This window comes from Schistocerca americana, chromosome 1, assembly GCF_021461395.2.
Source record: "Schistocerca americana isolate TAMUIC-IGC-003095 chromosome 1, iqSchAmer2.1, whole genome shotgun sequence".
Lineage (NCBI taxonomy): Eukaryota > Metazoa > Arthropoda > Insecta > Orthoptera > Acrididae > Schistocerca > Schistocerca americana.
The window spans coordinates 818,297,143-818,317,976 of record NC_060119.1 but is presented as its reverse complement, the minus strand read 5'-3'; the positions used below and the strand labels follow the sequence as shown (position 1 = coordinate 818,317,976).

The following is a 20,834-nucleotide window of genomic DNA, read 5'->3' as shown; positions in this document are numbered from 1 at the left end:
CAGGCTTTTGCAGGCCACCTATTGACTAGCTCACTCTAGGTCCAAAGTATCACCTAGAAGCATACCTCCACTTTACCAGCCAAAGACTGCGGTACACTTAGTAATTGATAATCTGGACACAGAATGTCTTCCCAACAGTTTAACAACTCAAAGTGCACATAAAATTAATAGTCTGAAAGATGAATGTTTCATGAAAATCTTTCAAAGTTTATGATAGGCCGGAATCACACTTTTTCAGAATGTTATGGGAAATGGTTCAGGGAAGTTTGGCCATAGAGTGCAAGTCTCATTTCAGTTGATGCCACACTGGATGACTTGCGTGCTGGTGATGAGAATGAAATAATGATGAGGACAACACAACACGCAGTCCACGAGCGGAGAAAATCTTCACCCTGGCCAGGAATTTAACCCAGGCCTGGAGCAGGGGATGCGAGCATGTTACCACTCAGCTAAGCAGGCATACATGTCATCAGAATTATATTTTCACAGATGAGTAATTTTGTAGAACCACAATTAGGTTCAGAAAATTCAATAAGAGGACAATCACTTCCTAATGTCACTGATGAAGGAACAACTTCTAACAATAGGACACAGAAAGGAAAATTAATGGTTCTGGTGTGAGTCACAACACAGTTTTATACTAACAAGAGATGTTCCCAAGTTTTCTGAACTGGCAAAGTCATCCAGTTTTGTTGATTACTAACAGATATTTGAAAGTAGGCTATCTGTTCTCTCTGTCAATTTGAGTAAACTGCTGGAAAAAGGTCAACCATAGGCAGTATGCCATGGGGAGGAGAGACTTCTTTAGTCATGGCACAGAATACAGTGAATGTACAGTGTAATTTAAAACTATCGTCTGAAGTCAGTAACCAACATTTGTTCAGGAAACAGCTGGAGGCATATCATCTCAAGATGGTGCTCTTGTGAATTTGTGTTACTGAAAAGGATATTGTTTCATAGCACATATTCCAAGATTTTTTTCTAGTGACATATGAATTTATTAATTTTAGTTTCCACTGTTATTCTTCCACATGTGCATGTAGATCAACTACTTATCTCTTCAAGTTTCTGTTAACACAACTTATTTCCAAAAACACATGTTAATATACACATGCCAACTAGTACATAAAGATAACCAAACCTACAGACAGATTTGCTGCATTACACTAATGCTTAGTAAAAGGAACAATACAAGATTTATGATACCCAAATTTCAATACAGAGATACCATTTGATTACACTTCATCATACAGTCATACAAATCAGCTAGACTTGTAAATGTATAACTGCTTCTATAGTTGTTCATTAAAATCTACTGTCTACAGCAGAAGCAAATACAAGACACTTCAAAAAACTGCAATTTCTCACATGAAACATAAAACATGGAAAGAAAATTTTTATTGATAGTACACATTTACTGGAAATATTTTGATATGTATTTGTTTCAGGAGTGAAACTAAAATGTGAAGAGTCCAGAGATATCTGCACTTAGTATTCACTGAGATATTGATGTATCCATGATTCAATCTGTGAGACACTGCGATCAGTCCACTTTGTGTGTTCCTTGATGGCTTGCATAGTGTTTCTCAAAACTGGCAGCAGAGATGGTGTGTCACGCTGACGAGCTGCGTAGAAGTCTGAAACCTGGAAGCATTAGCAACACTCAGAAAACAGCAAGTAAATGGAGTTGCTTTGTTTTGAACATTTATGTACAATGTGTTAACTTTAGATGACCAATCATCTTCATAAACCTGAATCTACAGAAGTGGAAATTTTCTGCTGGTAGTCATATGTTTTTTTGTTTCAGCCATCATTACCTAGCTGACAATCCTGTGTGAAGTAGCCATTGTTGTCTGCTGTGTTAAATGTTTTGCGCTTCACTCTCTTTTGTATTGTTTATTTTTTGTGATAAATGTATCCAGTTGTTGCAGTTAGAATCTTTATTAAGCATGCCAATACTTAAGAACTTCTATGTGAAGTGCTTTTAATAATTTTCACAAAGAAACTCTGTCTTGAAATCTGAAAGTCCAAAGACATTCTAGTCATATGTTAAGTATACCAGCAACAAAGCAATCAACATCTTCATTGTGAAATAGCAATGGTAACCGTACTGGTGATAGCGCCATTAAAGCAAACCTACTAATCACATTTTTCTGACAGTCCTTCACCAAAGGAGATGTGGTAAATATTCCAGAGCTCAAATCAAGAACAGCTGCCTTTATGAGTAATCTAGTATACCCTCAGTATAGCAAACCAACTTAAGTCACTTAATAAAGACACGTCTTCTGGTCCAGATTGGATACCAATTACTAAATTTCACTCAGAGTACGCTGATAAAATATCTCCAGTTTTAGCAATCATATACAACCACTACCCATTTGACCTAGGACTAGAAAGCTGCAAGTCACACCAGTACACACAAAAGGAAATACACAATTGTTTGAAAATTGCAACACCAAGGAGGAATGGTCTCAATGATTTCAAAATTGGAGGATTTGTAGAACAGCAGAGCCATAATAAGTGGTTAAGGTTGCAGAGAGATGGCATGTATGTAGGCACAGCAATACCCTCTTATTTGTGACCAGATAGGCCTGTGTTACACCACACTCACTCAGTACAGGATTGTCAAGCAAAGTGGAAACATGAAGCAATTGCTGATATGCCTAGATGATGTCAAAGGACACAATATCAGCATGTGAGTGAGTTCAAATCTGCAGAGTGCTTGGTCTCTGGGAAACAGGTTTGTCGTACCATGATGATATGGGTTGTACAGCACATTCTGCTGTGACAGTGCTGCATGCATGGAACCAGAGGATAAAAGAATGTCATACATAGTGACGAGCAGGTACTGGACCACACAATGCAAACACTGTGCAGGATGACTGCCATTTTGTCCACATGGCTGTAACCAACAGAATAACTTCATCCTCAGTGTTGGCTCAACATTGGAGCACTGAGATGGGTGTGTACGCATCTGCATCAATGGCCCAACATCATTTTTGAGGGTGGATTGTCTTGCATGGCACTGGGTTGGCTTCCACTGACTACCTGTGTTTCAAACTGGAATGGACGTGTGAACACTATCACTGGTGTGCTGAATGTCAAAATGCAGTGTTCTCTTGCAAAATTCCACTTCAATATGTCCTGCAGTGACATCTCCATATGTGTTTGATGTTACCATGGTCAAAGCAATCGAGCAGACTGCTTTGTTGTGTGGCATAGTGGAACGAATGCTGTTTTTGGGGAATGAAGAAAAATCTCTTATGTCATCTGTTGATATTTTATAGCGAACAGTAGGCCGTGATACCATCTGTAGCACATGGTGTGATATGACTACTACTATAATAGATGCTGTGATGTAAAGCTGTGTGTGCTAAAACTACTTTGTTTGAATTCTTTTAAAAAGTAGTAAGTACTAACATTTTGGGGCCAAAACCAGGAGTGTCAACTATGTGCAAGATCTATAGGCAAACTCCACTCCCATACAAGGCCCCTCAGTCATGTGTCTTTGATGATTAGTTTAGCAACAGTCCCAGTGAGTGTGAACAGACCAAGAAGGTCATAAAACTGAGCTGCTACTCAAAGAACACTTCTCTTAGTTGCCAGTGTGTCAGTCAGGTCTTCAGTTATCTTCTGGTAGTCAATGGAGATAGTTATCTTCATAGTTGATTGCCAAGACTCACATTTCAGGCTTTGTTCCATGACCTTGGGTAGATCTTTCAGACTAGTTCCCCATTTGGAAAGGAGAAGGCTTATTTGCAGGAATAGTGTTGTCAGTTCATAATAAACAGTTGTAACCTTATCTCTCACACTAACTATAAAATTGTCCATGAATGTAGAATTGTCTGAGTGGCAACACACATAGATATTTTCCACTGTGTAGTGCTGCTAACTGCCTTATGCCTGCTGACAAAAGGAATGGTCTCAATGAAAGTGGAAATTGCAAACGTTTGAAGTGCTATGATGTCATGTCATTCATAGTGTTGTAGGCACCATTCTCAGTTTTTTTGACATGATACCACTAGAACCTAGAAAGGTTCAAGATCAGTTATAAGAAGGCTTGCACCATGTCAGATGCTAGTCAAATTGGAAGCTGTCAGAATCATAACAGGGTTTTGAGGATGTCTTGCAGTAAATTAGGTCTCATTTCTAGGGTGTGTGATGATGCATTGAACAATATGCTGTATCTGATAAGCCTACTTCCATTGCTGCATTCCACCACTATACAGTGAAGTTTATAAAATATGTTTCCAACTGTATAGTCCTTAGGTGCAGCTTCTACCTGATCCCTCTTAATTTGGTGTGAGGTGTTCTTACAATAAATAACCTTCAGTTCCTCATTCTTTTGCAACTTGTTTTGTAAGGAGCAAATTCACACTTCAGTAGTTATGCCTGTTGTCTCCAGGTCCCAAATGCAATGCAGCTACTTATAAAAAATCTCATTGAAACCACCCTGAATGAGGTCGATGGTTGCCTGGTTAACTGCAGTACCTGCGATTATATTTTAATTGGTAGTTTCAAAGTCACAGTTTTCCAATAATAATCAGTGCTGATTGTGACTTCAATAGGGACGTCTTCAGAGTCTCCTTTCAGATCTGTCAACTGTGAACCCTCCCTCAAGGGCATATCTCCTACATTTCGTAGTACTGTCGGTTTGTATGTGTATTTGTCGCTTTCTAAAGCTGTAGGTTATAACGTGAATGGTGGTGGAGTATTCCATTATGTCAAAATGAAACTTCTTCCTTGAGAGGGATGAAGTGTGGGATGAATCAGATGCCATTATCTTCTGAATTGTGTTTTCAGTGACAGTGATTAAGAGAGATTGAATGGTGAATAAAACTTGACTGACTCCCTGTGCCTAGCACTGCATGTGTCAACGTGCTCCTAACTGATTGGTCCAGTGATACTCACAGGAATGGTTTGCAAGTATGTGATGTAGGGAGTCATCTTTCTTGTCTTATTCACTGTCACAAGGTGGCTATTGCAGATGGAAATGTGGTACACACCCTTTCATTTCACACATGATGCTGTTTCCTGTTTAAAATGCTGATTTTTGTTATGGCCACATCTAAGGCATAAGGAGGAGTGGTTCGATTTATTTGGGATGTCTATGCAAGTCTGTAAGATAACAGCTTTCTGTCAATTTTGGTCCCAGTGCCCCCTTTCTTCGCAGTACATGCAAAAAGGGTCTGAAAGTTGTTGTTCCTTCTTCCTGTCATCCTTCGTTTTACCTTCACATGAAAAGCAGATATGTGGGGTACGTGATCTTCTTGTAGAGTGGTACATCCATGTATATTTCATTCTGAAAATTGCCTCTGTGACTGCACATAGCAATTTGTGGGTGAGCACTCTCCTAGCACTTGGATCTGCTTATGGCAGTCAATGTAGGTAGTTTCGAGAGCCTGAAGTAGAAACATTAAGGTTCTTGAGCAACTCGACTATACTTTGGATAAGCCTGTTCTTATCCTGTGTTTGGATTTTAAAATTTGCTTTGTCTACTCATACATGTTAGCCATAACAGCATTCCCACCAATGAAATCATTGGCTTCCCCAATGTTCCAGAGAGGAACATGTGCTTACTGATAACTGACACTATAAAATTTTTGTCTATGGAAACTGTGAATTGCTGCCATCGAGGTCGGGCTTTTGTGTCACCTGAGAAAGGTGGCAGTTCTCATCCACATAGTTGAATTGGTGAGCTGCAGAGGTTGACAAACATGTATCAGCTGTATTTTTATCCCCCGACTGTATTGTTACTAACAGCCCTTTCCCATCTTGAACAGTGCATTCACATTTGTCTATATAGTTCATGCATGCTTCTGTATTGGCTTCATATTTAGTGTCATCAGGAAATTTCTGTACTGAATCATTTATTGTATACAGCTCTTCTAGGGTTTCCCGCAGGTGGTCCTGACAATGTCTGATTTCCTCTGCAGGCATAGAAACATCAAACATAGTCATCTGGCTCATAAAATGCTTAGCATTTGAGCGTAGAATTGTCTGCTTGTGTCGCAGTTTTGGGAGAATCGGGTCTGTGTCAATCATGTTACATGGTTTTTGCTACTGTCCCAAGGGTGCACCTGTTATAACCACCCCCTAAGAAATGGTCACTGTTGTTAGGAGATGGTACCACTGCTCTGTAGTTCACTGTCTGTATCCTTTAGGAATACTTCCTATTTACCAAAAGATGCCCTTGTTGTCTAGTAGTGCATGCAGTTTCCCTTGGCATTGCACCATAATACTCCTGCTGCACAATATTTTTCTGCCACTAACATCCCTGCTCTGACATCAAACAGCACTTGTAAAAGACAGCAGTGCTGGAAGACATGCAGAATGACAGAGACAACAAAATAAAATGCTTCATTCTCTGTCTACTGGATGTAAAAAAAGACCTGTCAACTGGTCCAGTTCGTCATCTTCCTTGAGATAGGCTGGGATGCATGGGGTGCTGGGAAATGAGAAGTGATTCTTAGGCCATCTGTTGAAATTTGTAGCAAACAGTAGACTGTGCTGCCTTCTGCAGCACACATGTGATGTGGTTGCTACTGTAATGGAGACTGTGAAATAAAGCTATGATGCTTGTATCCCTTTAAATGGTAGCAAGTGACAAGTGCGATAGTTTGGAACACCTTTGGCAATCATGCCTCCTGTGTACTGAGTGAAATGTTAGTATCAACTACTACATCAGGGCAGTTTCAGAGCCTGGGACACTGCCCATCCTGCAGGCAGCTCCACATTTCATATTTCAGCAGGACAGTGCACAGGGACATGGGAGAAAAGTGCAAAATTGTGAGAAAAGTGCAAAATTTTTTTGGTGAACGATGGTTACCACTGCTTTCTTGGCCCACATATTTCCCAGACATGTCACCTCTCAAATGTCTGGGGTATGGTAGTATGGCTGCTTGTTTGTTCTGGTCCTCATGCAACAACTGTTGATGCTTTGTGGATGCTCCTACAAACTGTGTGACAGTCTGTTCCCCAGCAGCATAGCCAGACCCTCTTTGAGTCCACGCCATGATGTCTAGAGGTTCTGACTGCAGCGTGTGGCAGCTTCACACTGTACAGAATTCTCATAGTCAAAGTGCATCTGCAGTTCTGTAATTCACTTGTGTATTGTTATGTCACTAATCCGTGGAATAAATTCCATTGTAGTCACATGTCTCATACTTGGTGTTGCAAATTTCACAAACAGCAGTGCAGAAGTAGTCCACTTTGGAATGTACCCTGCATTAGAAAATTATAAAATACCTTGAAGAAAATTATCTATACAGCCAGCATGGATTCACATAATATCACTCTTGTAAAACACACCTGACTCTCTATTCACACAAAATAATGAGTGCTGTCAATATGGGATCTTGGGTTGATTCCGTATTTATGGACTTCAATCAAATAGCATGGTTATGAAGTATCATCTCAGATGTGTGACTGCATTCATAATTTCCTGTCACAATTCATACTAATCGATGGAAAGTCATTCAGTGAAACAGAAGTGATACCTGGGGTTTCCCAAGGAAGTGTTATAGGCTCTCTGCTGTTCTTAATTTGTATACGTGATTTAGTAGATTATCTGACTAGCTGTCTGAGACTGTTTGCAGATGATGCTGTCGTTTACTGTCTAGATCACACTTCAAATCACACATCAGGTTGCATTATTAGTTACATGTTCCATAGATCATTTGAACAATTCTTTTGTTGTGGGTGAGTCAGTTTATGGGATATGTATACATGATTAGCATTAACATTAATGAATATACTTCATGGCAAGAAAAAAAATGAAACACCTCAAAGACTGTGTACAGTGGCATTTGGGTGTATGAACAGGATTGCATTGTGGACCTGCAGGAAGCTGGACAGATGTAACAACGGATTACTGTACATGTTAGGCACAATGTATTGGTGGTGTGTTGGTGCTTCCTGCAGTGGTGTGTGGGACATTGTCATACCAATAGCCCAGCTTCTGGATGTCCATGTAATAAAGACAGATTTCAAGATCAAAGCATGATGTGAGCAGCAGTGTCCAACTGAAAATCATCCAGGGGTGAAATCTAGATGTATGTTACACCTGCTGTACCCCCATGGACCATTGGTAACCATCTGCTTGGAGTAGGACTAAGATCACATGTGCCCTGGCCAGGTTGTTATTGATTACACATCATCACCAGGCGTGGTGTCTCTGATATTGTGAAAGAGTTGAATGGAAAGTGGAGTGGCATTTACATGTTGTAAGTGATGAGAGTAGGTTCTGTCTGTATGTCAATGATGGACATGCAGATGTATGGCATAGACCTGGTGAGTGACCTATTCTAGAGTGTATTCACTCACGACACACAGGACCCATTGCAGGCTTCAGGGTGTGGCAAACCATCAGTTACAACTTGCGGTCACATTTGGTGTTTCTGCAGGGTAAAGCAATGAGTATCTGCCACATTGCACAATCTATTATCCCCATGTTACTGCCATTTCTTCAATAGGAAGGTGATGTGCTTTTTCAGCAAGATGATGCCCATCCAAATACAGGTGTTGTGATGTAACATGCTCTTCATGGTGTAAAACAGCTGCCTTGGTCAGCAAGGTCACATAATCTCTCGCCAATTGAACATGTGTGGGACATGATAAAGTGGGAACTTACTCATTCTTCAGTGTACACAACAACCATTGCCAAATTTGTAACAAAAAGTGCAAATTGCCTGAGACAGTTTATTGCAAGATGTCATTCAGCACCTCTATGATCAGTTGCATGTGAGAAGACACATTACTGTTGCTGCCAGATGGGGGTACATGGTCTGTTGATGGGACTGTTTGGACAACCTTTACTGTGACATGCTTGTTTCTCTTGGTCTGAATTTCTTTTCATATGCTCTCAAAATGATGAACTGGAACAGAAAGTGTTGTCCAGGAGAAATTATTTTGGTTAGATTTAAAACTTGCTTTGCTACCTATCAGACACTTTGTTTTCAGACAGAACTGCTGCATATTGAACTCCTTTCTGTGCCACTGACAGCTTTAATAAAGTGTAGTAAAGGTCACTTTTCTCATCTAGTGTTGTAGATAAGGACATCACTGTTCTTTTCAAATTGTGATGGATTATTTATAATGAATTTCATTAGTGAATGTGTATTGTGATGGTGCAGTTAAAATGCATCATTCTGTGAAGAGCTGCCTGTGGGGTGGACCCCACATATTATTATTACTGCTTGCTTTTGTGCAATCTGTATATTCTTTCTGACTGTTGAGTTACCCCAGAATATTATTTCAAAAGACCTTACTGAGTGGAAATTTCAGTCATTCTCAGTGTTCGCAATTATACGAAGAGCAAGAGTAGCAGTACTTAATTGTTTGAAAAACTCCAGTTCCAGTTATCATCAGCATGTACACTTAAAAAATTGTAGCATTCTACCCTGTTTACTGACTCCTGCTCATGTGCTACATCAACTGTTGGTATGACTATTTGTTGTGTAGAATCACATATTCAGAATTTAGGGAGAGCTAATTTTCTAATAACTACTTCTTTGGAAAATATGATTTACAATCTCTTCTGTTGCTTTCTCTCTAATGAGATTAATTATAACACTAGTACTGTCTGCAAGAAGTACCAATTCTGCTTGTTGAATGTTACATGGGAGATCATTCTCATACATAAGGAGTAGGTGTGGATTCAGAATTGAACACTGTAGGACTCCATTTGTGATTTCTCCCCAGTCACCAAAATTTTATACCCTGCCAACATTATTTGAATTATTCAGCACGACTTTTTTCGTTCTTTTTATTACCATTTGCATTTAAAGCCACCGATTCCATAAAACTCGAGTTTTTTTTAAGAGTTTAACATGATTTACAAAATCAAATACCTTTGAAGGTCCATAAAAATCACTAACTGGTGATACTCTATTACTTAACGCTTGTAGTATTTGATGAGCAAATGTGTAAATAGCACTCTGTCAAGCAACCCTTATGGAATCCAAATGTGATATTATAAGTAAACTGTTTATACCTAAATGTGAGAATCCTCTTACTAAGGAAATTGGATGATAATTATTTAAGTATTTTTGTCACATTTCTTATGAAGAGGTTCAACAATTGCATCTGACATTTTCTTATCAAGTTTGGACAACTTTTCAGATAAATCATACAAACGAATAGGCTGTCAATTCAGCTAAATCCCTAGGGATTACAATTACAAACAACATAGATTGGAACATATCACACATAATATGTTGTGGGTAAGGTGAACCAAAGACTGCATTTTTTATTGGCAGAACACTTAGAATAAGCAACAAATCCACTAGAGAGACAGCCTATACTACGTTTGTCCATCGTCTTCTGAGGTATTTCTGTGAGCAGTGTAGTGATCCTTAACAAGTAGAATTGACAAAAAACATCAAAAAATTTCAAAGAAGGGCATTTTGTTTTGTGTTATTGTGAAATAGTGAAGAGTGTGTCATTGATATGAGATGCTAGTTTGGGTATCAATCATTAAAACAAAGGGATCTTTCATTGAGGCAAGATCTTTTCATGAAATTTCAGTCATAGATTTTCTCCTCCAAATAAGAAACTGTTTTGAGACTTCATCCACATATGGAGAAATGACCTTCATAATAAAATAAGATTATTTAGATATCACACTGAACGAATTAAGAGCTCATTTTCTAATCTGCTACTGGAGTGAGAAGGTCAAGAAATGTTCTAAAAGTGGTTGTAGGAACTGTCTGTCAAGCACTGAAGCATTAATTGTTGAGTACCTACTGCCAAGCACCGAAGTCTTAATTATTGAGTAGTCATGTAGAAATACATGTAAACACAAGGCAGTTTCAGTTTTGAGTACAAACAACATTTAAGCAGTTTTAACCACCTTGCATGATTTCTGCTTTTGCGGAAGCATGGGACACTGGTTAAGGGCCCTACACTGAGGTAGACAAAGAGGCCTTTTTCACCTCCTCCCACCCATCCCTCACCCCCCATTCCTCACACTGCTCCTCGTCCCATGACAGGTTTGCACTATGGCATTTCTGACCACAGCTTCTGGGAAGAACCAGTAGCTGTTCCAATTACACAATAAAAAGAATAAGTACTTTACAAAAGACCCATATATTTTGGCAATATTGATAAACAGGTTGTCAGGGGACGGACACAAAATTTTCACATGACACATGTTCTTTATTTCATGTATATTATTGTAATAAGCCATGTTGTCCACTATAGTACATTTTTACACCTATTTAGCTTTTTGTTCAAATGTTCAAATGTGTGTGAAAGCTTATGGGTCTTAACTGCTAAGGTCAGCAGTCCCTAAGCTTACACACTACTTAACTTAAATTGTCCTAAGGACAAACACACACACCCATGCCTGAGGGAGGACACGAACCTCCGCCGCGACTAGCCGAATAGTCCATGACTGCAGCGCCTTAGACTGCTCGGCTAATCCCGCACGGCTTAGCTTTATGAATGCTCCTTCTGGCAGTGTATGGTTTGCTTTGGTTGATGCTTTGTGTATACACTTTGTGTATGTGAGTATTTTTTGTACTCTAGTGACAAACTATTGATTTTGAACACCTGTACTTGTCGAATTATTCATTGTACTGATGTAAACTGTTAATAAAATACAGTCATTTGAACACTCACTAAGTAGCTGTAGTTTACAATTTTTTCCATAGGCTTCAGCTGTCATCCTGTGGCACACCTACTGGGTGGTAGACATTCACAAGGGGCACCAGACACTATCATTGTCCTCCCTGCTGTCTTTGCAAGTATGGCCAAGTTATTTTGTGCCCACTCTTTGTGGAGTGACTTAGTGTTTAAAGTATATTTTTGAGAGTATGCAAACAGCCACAAGAACTGTGGTCTTGATTTCACTAATGTACATATGCTGAGTAAGGAAACCAACATTTATAGAAAAAAAATCTGAGAAACTATTGAAATTTCTAAGAGCGTATGTAACTTCAATAGAGAGGATGGCTGTAGGTTCCTACATCATGGCTCCCCACAATCAAGGAAGTGAATACACAGTTGTGGTGTGCGAGCAGTAACAAATAATGCCCTGGAAGCCATTTCTGTGGACAATAATATTTTGGATAAACACTTCCCTCTTTTGCTCTGTCTGTTTTGTTTCCAGCTGAATGATAATGGCCCATGAATAGCTGCAGGGAGAACTTTAGCCAATAACTCTTCTCCAACATAAGTGCAAAAAATCCCTTTGGCAATGGCCCATCAATGGTAGCTACAAGAGATATAGGAAATAATCACCTTCTTTGGCATTAGCATGGGAATACTTCATTTACTATCCAGTGGTGATAACCCACCAATGGCAGCCACAAGAATTTATCCATTACTCTTACTTCTCCAGCATAAGTGTAGGAACTCTCCACTTTATAAGAGTATGCAACACTGGTTTTTGACAGTGTTAAATCAAAAGTGAACACCACAAGAGCATGTAGAATATCTCACTACAAGGGTTGAAATGTTTATCATTTAGAAGAAGTATGATGTGGCCTATCAGTCCAGAAGATTTTAACTTTGATAACATGTTTGTTTGACTCATTGGGTATTAGCACAAAAGAGCTGAAAAATATGAACTGATAGCATTTGGAGCAAATGCCAACTGTCCCAGGAAAGAATATGTATGAAGTTTCATTAACCTTTTTTATGTGATAAATCTAGGATTATATTGCAGCTCTTTTAAGTATCACTTCAATAAGGCCTGCAAAGACTAGCTTAGCCTAATTATAGGACACTCAGAGTCCTTTAAGCAGCAATTCTCCCTCTGCTCTTATACACACAGAATGGGAAACCATGATATATTGTGCAGTGGAAGTATCTTCTGCCATGTGCTTCACACTGGTTTGCAGAATGTGGGTGAAGATGAAGATGTCATATCAGAAGTTGAGAGTTCATGGGAATATGGGGCCAACAATCATTTTGCAATGGTCAGTTACTGAACAACTGTGCACCACTACCTAGTTTGATTTGATGGTTAACAAATTTGGCCCCCTTAATTGAAACCAACTCTCACTTGTTGACTGATTTCCAGAACTGAAATAAACTGTGCAATGATGCCTCCACTATGAATTCAAAGAGAAAAGGCTTCACAATATATTGACACACAACACACAAATTCTCCAGCAGTGCTAGTTTTTTTTCATACAGAGATATAGATTTTAGGGTGATTACATCCAATTATTTCCACTGTTTACATTGCCACTGAAGTGTAACCATTCTATGCCACTGATATACTGTACATTCAATTAAGTTTTGACATTCCTTGGTAGCAGACAAAGGACCAAAAATCTACCAAGCACTAATGGTTGTTCCTTCGGTTCTTGAATGTGGCAGGAAAGCACATCTTCATCACTTTCTGAACACTTCCATATGCAATTTATAATAATTTCTGATACTCTTATCCTGCTGTTTGTAGATGACTTCAGCATCATTACTGTTACACACACTACAGTGCAGTACACTCTTTATAACTCAGAAAATATGGGTTCACTGTAATCAATATATAGTTAACAATACCAGTCTGTGACAGGTCATCATAAATGTGGAACATACCAAGAGAAAAATCCAAATAGTCCAGAGTCAAGTACATCAATAATGTGTGAAATAGCTTTCCAAAATGTCATTCATGTCACAATCCATTAAACAGTCATCAAGTAATTAAGGTAGGGACTTTAGCACAGCACAATTTGTAGTGCCTTCTGGGGTATAGCAATTACATTAACTTTTGGAATCTGTGCACAAGCCGCGTGGGGTAGCTGCGCAGTCTAGGGTGCCTTGTCACGGTCTGCGTGGCTCCACCTGACAGAAGTTCAAGTCCTTCCTCAAGCATGGGTGTGAGTGTTGTCCTTAGTGTAAGTTAGTTTAAGTTAGCTTAAGTAGTGCTTAAGCTCAGAGACTGATGAGTTCTGCAGGTTGGTCCCATAAGACCTTACTACAAATTTCCAATTTCTGTACACAATCAAAGTGCTCATATGTAGAATTAGAGTACTGTATAACAAAAAAAGTGTCCATCCTGTAAACAAAATTCATTTATTGTTTGTATGAGCCCCAGGTCACAAAATGCTTAGAATGGCAGTACTCTTTACCTGCAACTGAATGCGTTTATAAAGGTGCATGATCAGTGTGTTCATTTTGAATTGCCAGGCATCTCTGCACCGTGTGTTTATGTTGAAACATGTTTATAAGATAAGGGATAGCAGGAAAATCTCACTCATTGAAACTTCTTACTGAAGAGGATACATGTCTGTCTACCTACACTGATTTAATACCATTCACAGAATTGCTACATTATAGTGGAGGATATTGTTGCTCTTAGTATCCCAGTAGTACCATCTAATGACAGAAGATTTAATTACAGCAAATGCAACTTATCTTAAGAAAACAATCGACTTGATAAATATGATTTTTCAATTGCCCTGTGTTGAAAAAGTGCTTGCAATAATAATTACACTGAAGCATCGATGGCTCTCATTTCTTAGGCTAGCAATGTGCATTTATGGCAGAGAAAAAGGGAAGTAAGAGAACTGCCCTTCTCTTTATATGTAAAATATCCCTAGTTAGTCCTGTTTGTTGTGAATCTCTCAAATTTGAGCAATATTCTAGGATGGGGTGCATGAGTGTTTTGAAATCAAATCTGCATTTATTTCATTTTCCTAGTATCCTAAGTGAATGAAAGTCAGCAGCCTGCTTTACCTGTGACTGAGCTTATAAGATTGTTCCCTTTCATATCACTACAGATTGTTACACGCAAGCATTAATGTGAGTTGCCTGATATCATTGATACTGCAGTAATAGGATACTACATTTTTTTATCATTTTTGAGTGCACAATTTTATGTTTTTGAACATTTAAACTAAGTTGTCAGTCTTCACATCTATTTAAAACAGCAATTTTGTCTTTAGACAGATGAAAGGATCTGGTTCAATTTGAAATCTTATCAAGATTTATGGAATATTTGTTCAAATTCGTTGCACATTGCCACGGGTAACATAATTCATTTAGTGTAAAAGGGATTTTACTTCAAAAGTAATGCTTATCAAACCACCACTTGCAATATTTTCCTGTGATCTGTTAGAAATGTAAACAGTAGTGAAGTCACACTTGTGGAATGCAGTTCTTGTTGTGAAGTATTACATAGTGTTTGTCCTAAAGTCTTTTATACATTTTGCTGTTGACAAATGCTTGCATGTCATTGTGTTTTGTTGTTGTGAATGGTGCACTTTCTTTGCAACTTAAGTTTTATTTAGGTGTTATTCTCTTGTTTTATTGCTGCAGTATTATTCAGCCATAGCAGGCTAAAGCAAAATTATTTGTTAGAGTATCTGTTCTTACCAGTCAACATTTCAAAAATGTAACTGAAAACTGAAGCAGTGAAAAATTCCCAGGATTTTCCTTGGAAGAAAAATTTCTCATATTTATCCCAGAACCTTCTAAGTAAGTTTATGTACTGAGGCTGTATTGTAAGTTTATTTACATCATGTAAACTATTTACATAAAATATCACAAACTTCACACAGTAAGTTATATTCTGTTCGGTATTCTATGTATTTTTGCTATTAAATTGTGCACTGTATTCACATGGGTGAAAGAAGTGGAGAAATGCATCCAGAAGAAAGGAGAAGACTGGACCAAGGTGAAGACTGGACCAAGGTGAAGATGGAGAGATGGTGGCAAGACAAGACAATGGAGAGGCCTATGTTCCAAAGAGACCCAGCCGGAGGCTGAAAACTGTCCAAGATTATTTTATATTGTGCACTGTATTAAGTATTTATGGTTATTTTCCTTACGTTTGCATATACAGTCTCATACATGAGTAAAATGTATGTAACTATGATACAAAAAATTTTTAAAAAATGAAAATTAAACAATATTTAGAAAAATATAAAACAAAGTAATAAAAATAATAAAAAATAAAAATAAATAAAACAGAAAACCTCCCGTGAGTATATGACCCTGACATGGTGGAGAGGCTCGCATGCTCTAAAGAAACCATACAACACACTGGACAGATTCAACCATACTAGGCAGGTAACTGTAGAGAAGCTGACTAATGATGTCAAGCTCAAGCAACATAGTTTGAAAGACAATAAGAAAAACCTATACTGGTTCAGTCATCACCTGTGTCAACAAAAATCTCCTCTCATAGCCCAAAAAAGTCTAGTGTGTCCTGGGCAGAGTTAGGGATGTAGAAGAAGGGACCTAGCTTTTTGACTTATCTGGCAGCTACAAAGGCATTTAAATCAAAACATCTTGACACATTTGACTTTTTTTTTACATGTTAATCCTACTTTCCCAGTGCAGCTCTCTTAGAGTAAGTTGTTGGCACACCTGCATCATGTAATTTATAGGCTAAATTAGGTCTGGATTGCAGAAGGTCAAAATCTGGCCAGCAAAAGGTATTTTGAAAGTATAAACTTTGTACTCAAATTATTTAAAGACTATTTTTCTGGTATATTAAAAATCATTTGAGCATCACATTATAATTTTTTTTGTAGTAGTGTACAATTTCTGCTGAATAATTAGAATTCTTAATGGTTAGTTATAGGTAAATTAAATATATGCTGCTATGTTGTGCAGCATAGGAGAGTGCGCTGAAGAGCAGTCTGGACGACTGGCACAGTATGTTACATTGATCCACATCAAAGCTCTGTACATACGAATACAACACAATAATTTTATTTAATGAACAAGGAAATTTTAAATTGTTTTTTGTCTCTGCCAACCTCTGAAACCTCTATTAAATTGAAGAGTCATATTCATTTAAACATCTATTTTGTGCTTGTAACTAGAATGATAGCATAAAGCTACTAAATGAAACTTTGGGTGAGTTCACTCATCGATGGTGATCTTTGACAACGAAGTACCTCGTCACACATCAGTAGTTCCATAAAAACTTTCCTCTGGGTAGAGAAGGTCATCAAAAGAATCTCCAGGCATATCTAGCTTCTTACAAGAAAAGCACGGCCTTTCCAGTTTGCTCTATATGCAGAAGCAGTGATGCATGTGTGTTTGGTGCTTAATAAACATCAGAAGCCATTTTCAGACTCTGATAAGCAAAAAAGGATGTTGTTGCTGCAATTCAAGGTACTCCATTGTAGACAAGGACTGAAATTTTGGCTGCTGACAAAAAAAGCTGTTTGCTTGAACTTCTGCAGAAGGTGCCTTGATTCTCCATAGCACTAGATGAATCATGCAACATTACTCATGAGGAACAAATGTCCATTTTTGTGTGATTTTTGGATATTGAAAATAGACAATTTAGGCAGAATTGCTAACAATATTGCCGTTGAAAGGCAAGACTTGCAGAGGAGATTTATGCAAGACTTCTGATGACTTTATGACAAAATGAAACATTAGTTATGATAGAATGGTATGTCTTTCAACTGACAGGACTCCAGCGAAGATCAGGAAAAACAAGATAAGAATCCTGGGCTACTATCTTATCAATGCATAATTCACTAAGCAGTCCTTTGTGGAAAACTAAGTGTTCTCTGAAAAAAGTAATGGACAGATTGATCAAGTTGATTAATTTTATGAGGTCTCATTCTGCTCTTCTGCATGGACAGTTCAAAGAGTTTGTTTTTGACTGTTATTTGGTGCTTTTTGACTTACTACAGTACAACAATGTTCTTTGGCTAAGTAAAGGTTATGCGAGTGAACATTTTCAGTAAATAAAAGAAAACGTAACATCCTTCTTAGGAAACTTGGATCCACAAGAAGCAAGAAACCATTTGGAGTTATTAGCAAATGAACACAGTATGCTAGCTGTAGCTGTCTCAAAAGACATTCTGAAACATTTAAATGCATCCAACACCAAGCTACAAGGAAATGGGATATTCATGTGTGAGCTGATACAAAGTGTGTCTTCCTTCTGTTACAAGCTGAATAATTTTCAAAAAGATGCTGCAAGTCAAGAATGTTTTCCTTTTCCAACAATTTTTGAATATAAAAATAATTCTCAAACAGACATTTCAATGTTTTCAAATTTTATGTCAGATCTTAAGAAGGAATTTGCAGCAAGATTTGAAGACTTTTCACAGACAGAGAAGCTGTCGCAATTCTTAAAATTGCCTTTTATAGTTTATCCAGTGGCAGAATGGACAGATGTGGCTGTGAAGTTGTTCTGCCTTTCACAGCCTTTACTCAAAATGGAGATAATAGACTTGCAGGAATACATTTCTTTGTAAATCTATAAAACTACATCCACTGAAGAATTTTGAAGTAAACATGTCCCAGAAAAATACAAAAATTGCCAAAAAAATTGTCTGTATACCTGGCTACTATGTTTGATTCCACATATATTTGCGAAATTACATATTCAGAAATGAATTTTTTGAAGAACAAGTATCACTCAAGATTAAAGGCCCTCCAACTTGGAGACAGTTTTCACATAAGCTCCACCCAACTTGAACCTAATTTTATGAAACTGGGTCAAGACCACAAATGTAATTTGTCCCATTGGTTTTTTAACTCAAATATGCAAACCTATTGTGTTCCATATTTTGTGAGTGAAGATTAAAGTAAAAAATAGCACTGAATATTTTTTTTCTGGATTTTTCAGAACAAATATGCCTATCTATTGTATTTCATATTATTTATAGAGGACCATAAAAATAAAAAATAGTGAAGAATATGGGGTTTTTCTTCTGGACCTCTACAAAAATTTTCAAAAGCATCCGGACCCCACCTAAAATTACTTTCCGATCCCTGATCTAGAAGATTCATCAGCACTAATAATCAATATACTTGTATAATTTATCATATGGATGAAGTGCATACTTGTAATAGCTAGAAGGTTTTTCTGGGGTGATGAAATTTTTGGTGGTGAATTTGTTCCTGGAGAATGCTAAAACTTTTTTTTTAAATTTCTGGGTGGGATAGGGATGTTGCTTTTTTTCTGCAAGAGGACCATTTATTCCACAAAGCCTGTCCTTGTTACATGTATGGTGAAGGGTATAAGCACAAGTAGACACAAATTTATGTGCTGTTTGAGTGGGATGCATGTACAGCAGGAAGTATCTAAGAGTGGAGATATATCTATAGTGGATGCAGTTTTATATCTATAACCTAATTTTTTACACACAGTTCTTGTATTTTTGTCAGGGTTTACAAGAGAGTTATGTAAAGTGAGTCAATAGTCATTTTTTCATTTATTTTGAAAGGTAGTGATCGCTTATTGGCATTAGTCAGCCAGTCAGGCAGCTGCAACCAGCTGAGATAGAAGCTGCAACAGGGAAGTAACAAATTTTGTGACTTTTACGAGCTCCTATCTAGGAGCAAGTTGTACAATTTCATCTGCGTGCTTTCATAGTTTAGTTTCTTGAGTTTCTGCGTGTTATTTTAATATCTAATAGACACAGTTCTTGCATTTTTGTTTGCTTCAGAAAGTAAACCAGGTTTGTGACATATTACAAGTTCCCAATAGGGGCGAATTATTTAGTCTCAACTGAGTGCTTCAGTAGTTTGGTTTCTGAATCTGTGTGTTAATCTAATTTATTAGATACAGTTCCTACACTTTTGTCAGGGTCTGCAGCAGAATTCCGCTGCACATGTCGATAGTCGTCCGTTTGTCTGGGTGGTTCAGTTTTCCACAGTCTTTACTATGGGTAGGGACTATGATTGTTGAGTGTGTATGCAAGCAGAGTTGGTGACACTTTGCTCTCAACTCCAGGCTGTGATGGCTTTGGTTACACAGCCTGAAGCTACAGTGGACGGGGACCACTGTTGTGGGCCGGACGTGGGTATCCAACAGACTTCCAGCATGTCAGAGCCCTCTGATCAGTCCTTACTGGTGGCCAGCCCAGTTACTGCCCACACTGAGGTTGAGTGGGAGGTCACCTAGGTGCATGGCCAGCAGCAAAAGACTTCCTAGGGGGCCACACATAAGGCATTCCCAGTTAGTCTAACAAACAGATTCCAGATACTGTCTGTGGCTGACACTGTCACTCAGCCAGATGCAGTTGCCTGTCCTGTGTCAGAGGAAACCTTTCAGCCTGCAACATCCAGGCAATCACAGAGGATGGAATCATTGGTAGTTGGAAGCGTCAATGTCGGGTGTGCTTTGGGCTCCTTAGGGACATGGCTGCCAGGAAGGGGAAGAAAGCCAATGTGCACTCCATGTGCATACCAGGTGAAGTCTTTCCAGACATGGAACGGGTCCTTCCGGATGCCATGGAGAGAACAGGGCACAGCCAACTGTGAGTGATGGCTCATATTAGTACCAATGATGTGTGTTGCTTTGAATCGTAAGAGATTCTCTCTGGTTTCGAGCAGCTCACAGAAGTGGTAAATGCTACCAGTCTTGCTTGTGAGATGAAAGCAGAGTTCACCCTTTGCAGCATAGTCGACAGAACTGATTGTGGACTTCTGGTACAGAGCCAATTGGAGAGTCCAAATCAGAGGCTCAGATGGTTCTGTGACTGTGTAGGTCGCAGCTTCCTTGACTTGAGCCATAGGGTTCTGTTCTGCTGAATGGATCAGGAGTCAACTACATGCAGGAGTGGCTACACAGGTAGCAGGGGGTGTGGACTGGGTGGTTTTTTAGGTTAGGGGTTCTCAGGAAAAAACAAAAACGGCTTCAGTCACAAAAGGTGCAGGCTGAATACTGGAAGAATGTAAACAAAGAACATAAATACAGTAACTATTGGTTTAACAGTTGTAAATTGTTGTAGCTGTACTGGGAAAGTACCAGAGGTCCAAGCACTAATAGAAAGTGCACTGAAAGCTGGCCAAAACTGGAGAGAAGTTCCTTTTTTGCATTGAACCTAACAGTATTCTGAAAGAATAAGCATGTTTGTTGCTGTTAGAAATAGTTTAGCTTGTCATGAAATTGAAGTAGA

General features: G+C 38.5%; 1 protein-coding gene across 1 annotated transcript in view; it reads right to left on the bottom strand.

The window, feature by feature from the left end:
- Positions 1-845: 845 nt before the first annotated feature.
- The window catches only part of LOC124612984 (thyrotropin-releasing hormone-degrading ectoenzyme-like), a 291,166-nt gene continuing 271,177 nt past the window's right edge, over positions 846-20,834 (bottom strand). Inside the window, exon 19 of the mRNA XM_047141525.1 lies at positions 846-1,644. Within this exon, the coding sequence (XP_046997481.1) occupies positions 1,489-1,644 (156 nt within the window). The 3' untranslated portion in view covers positions 846-1,488. The remainder of the gene's footprint in view (positions 1,645-20,834) is intronic.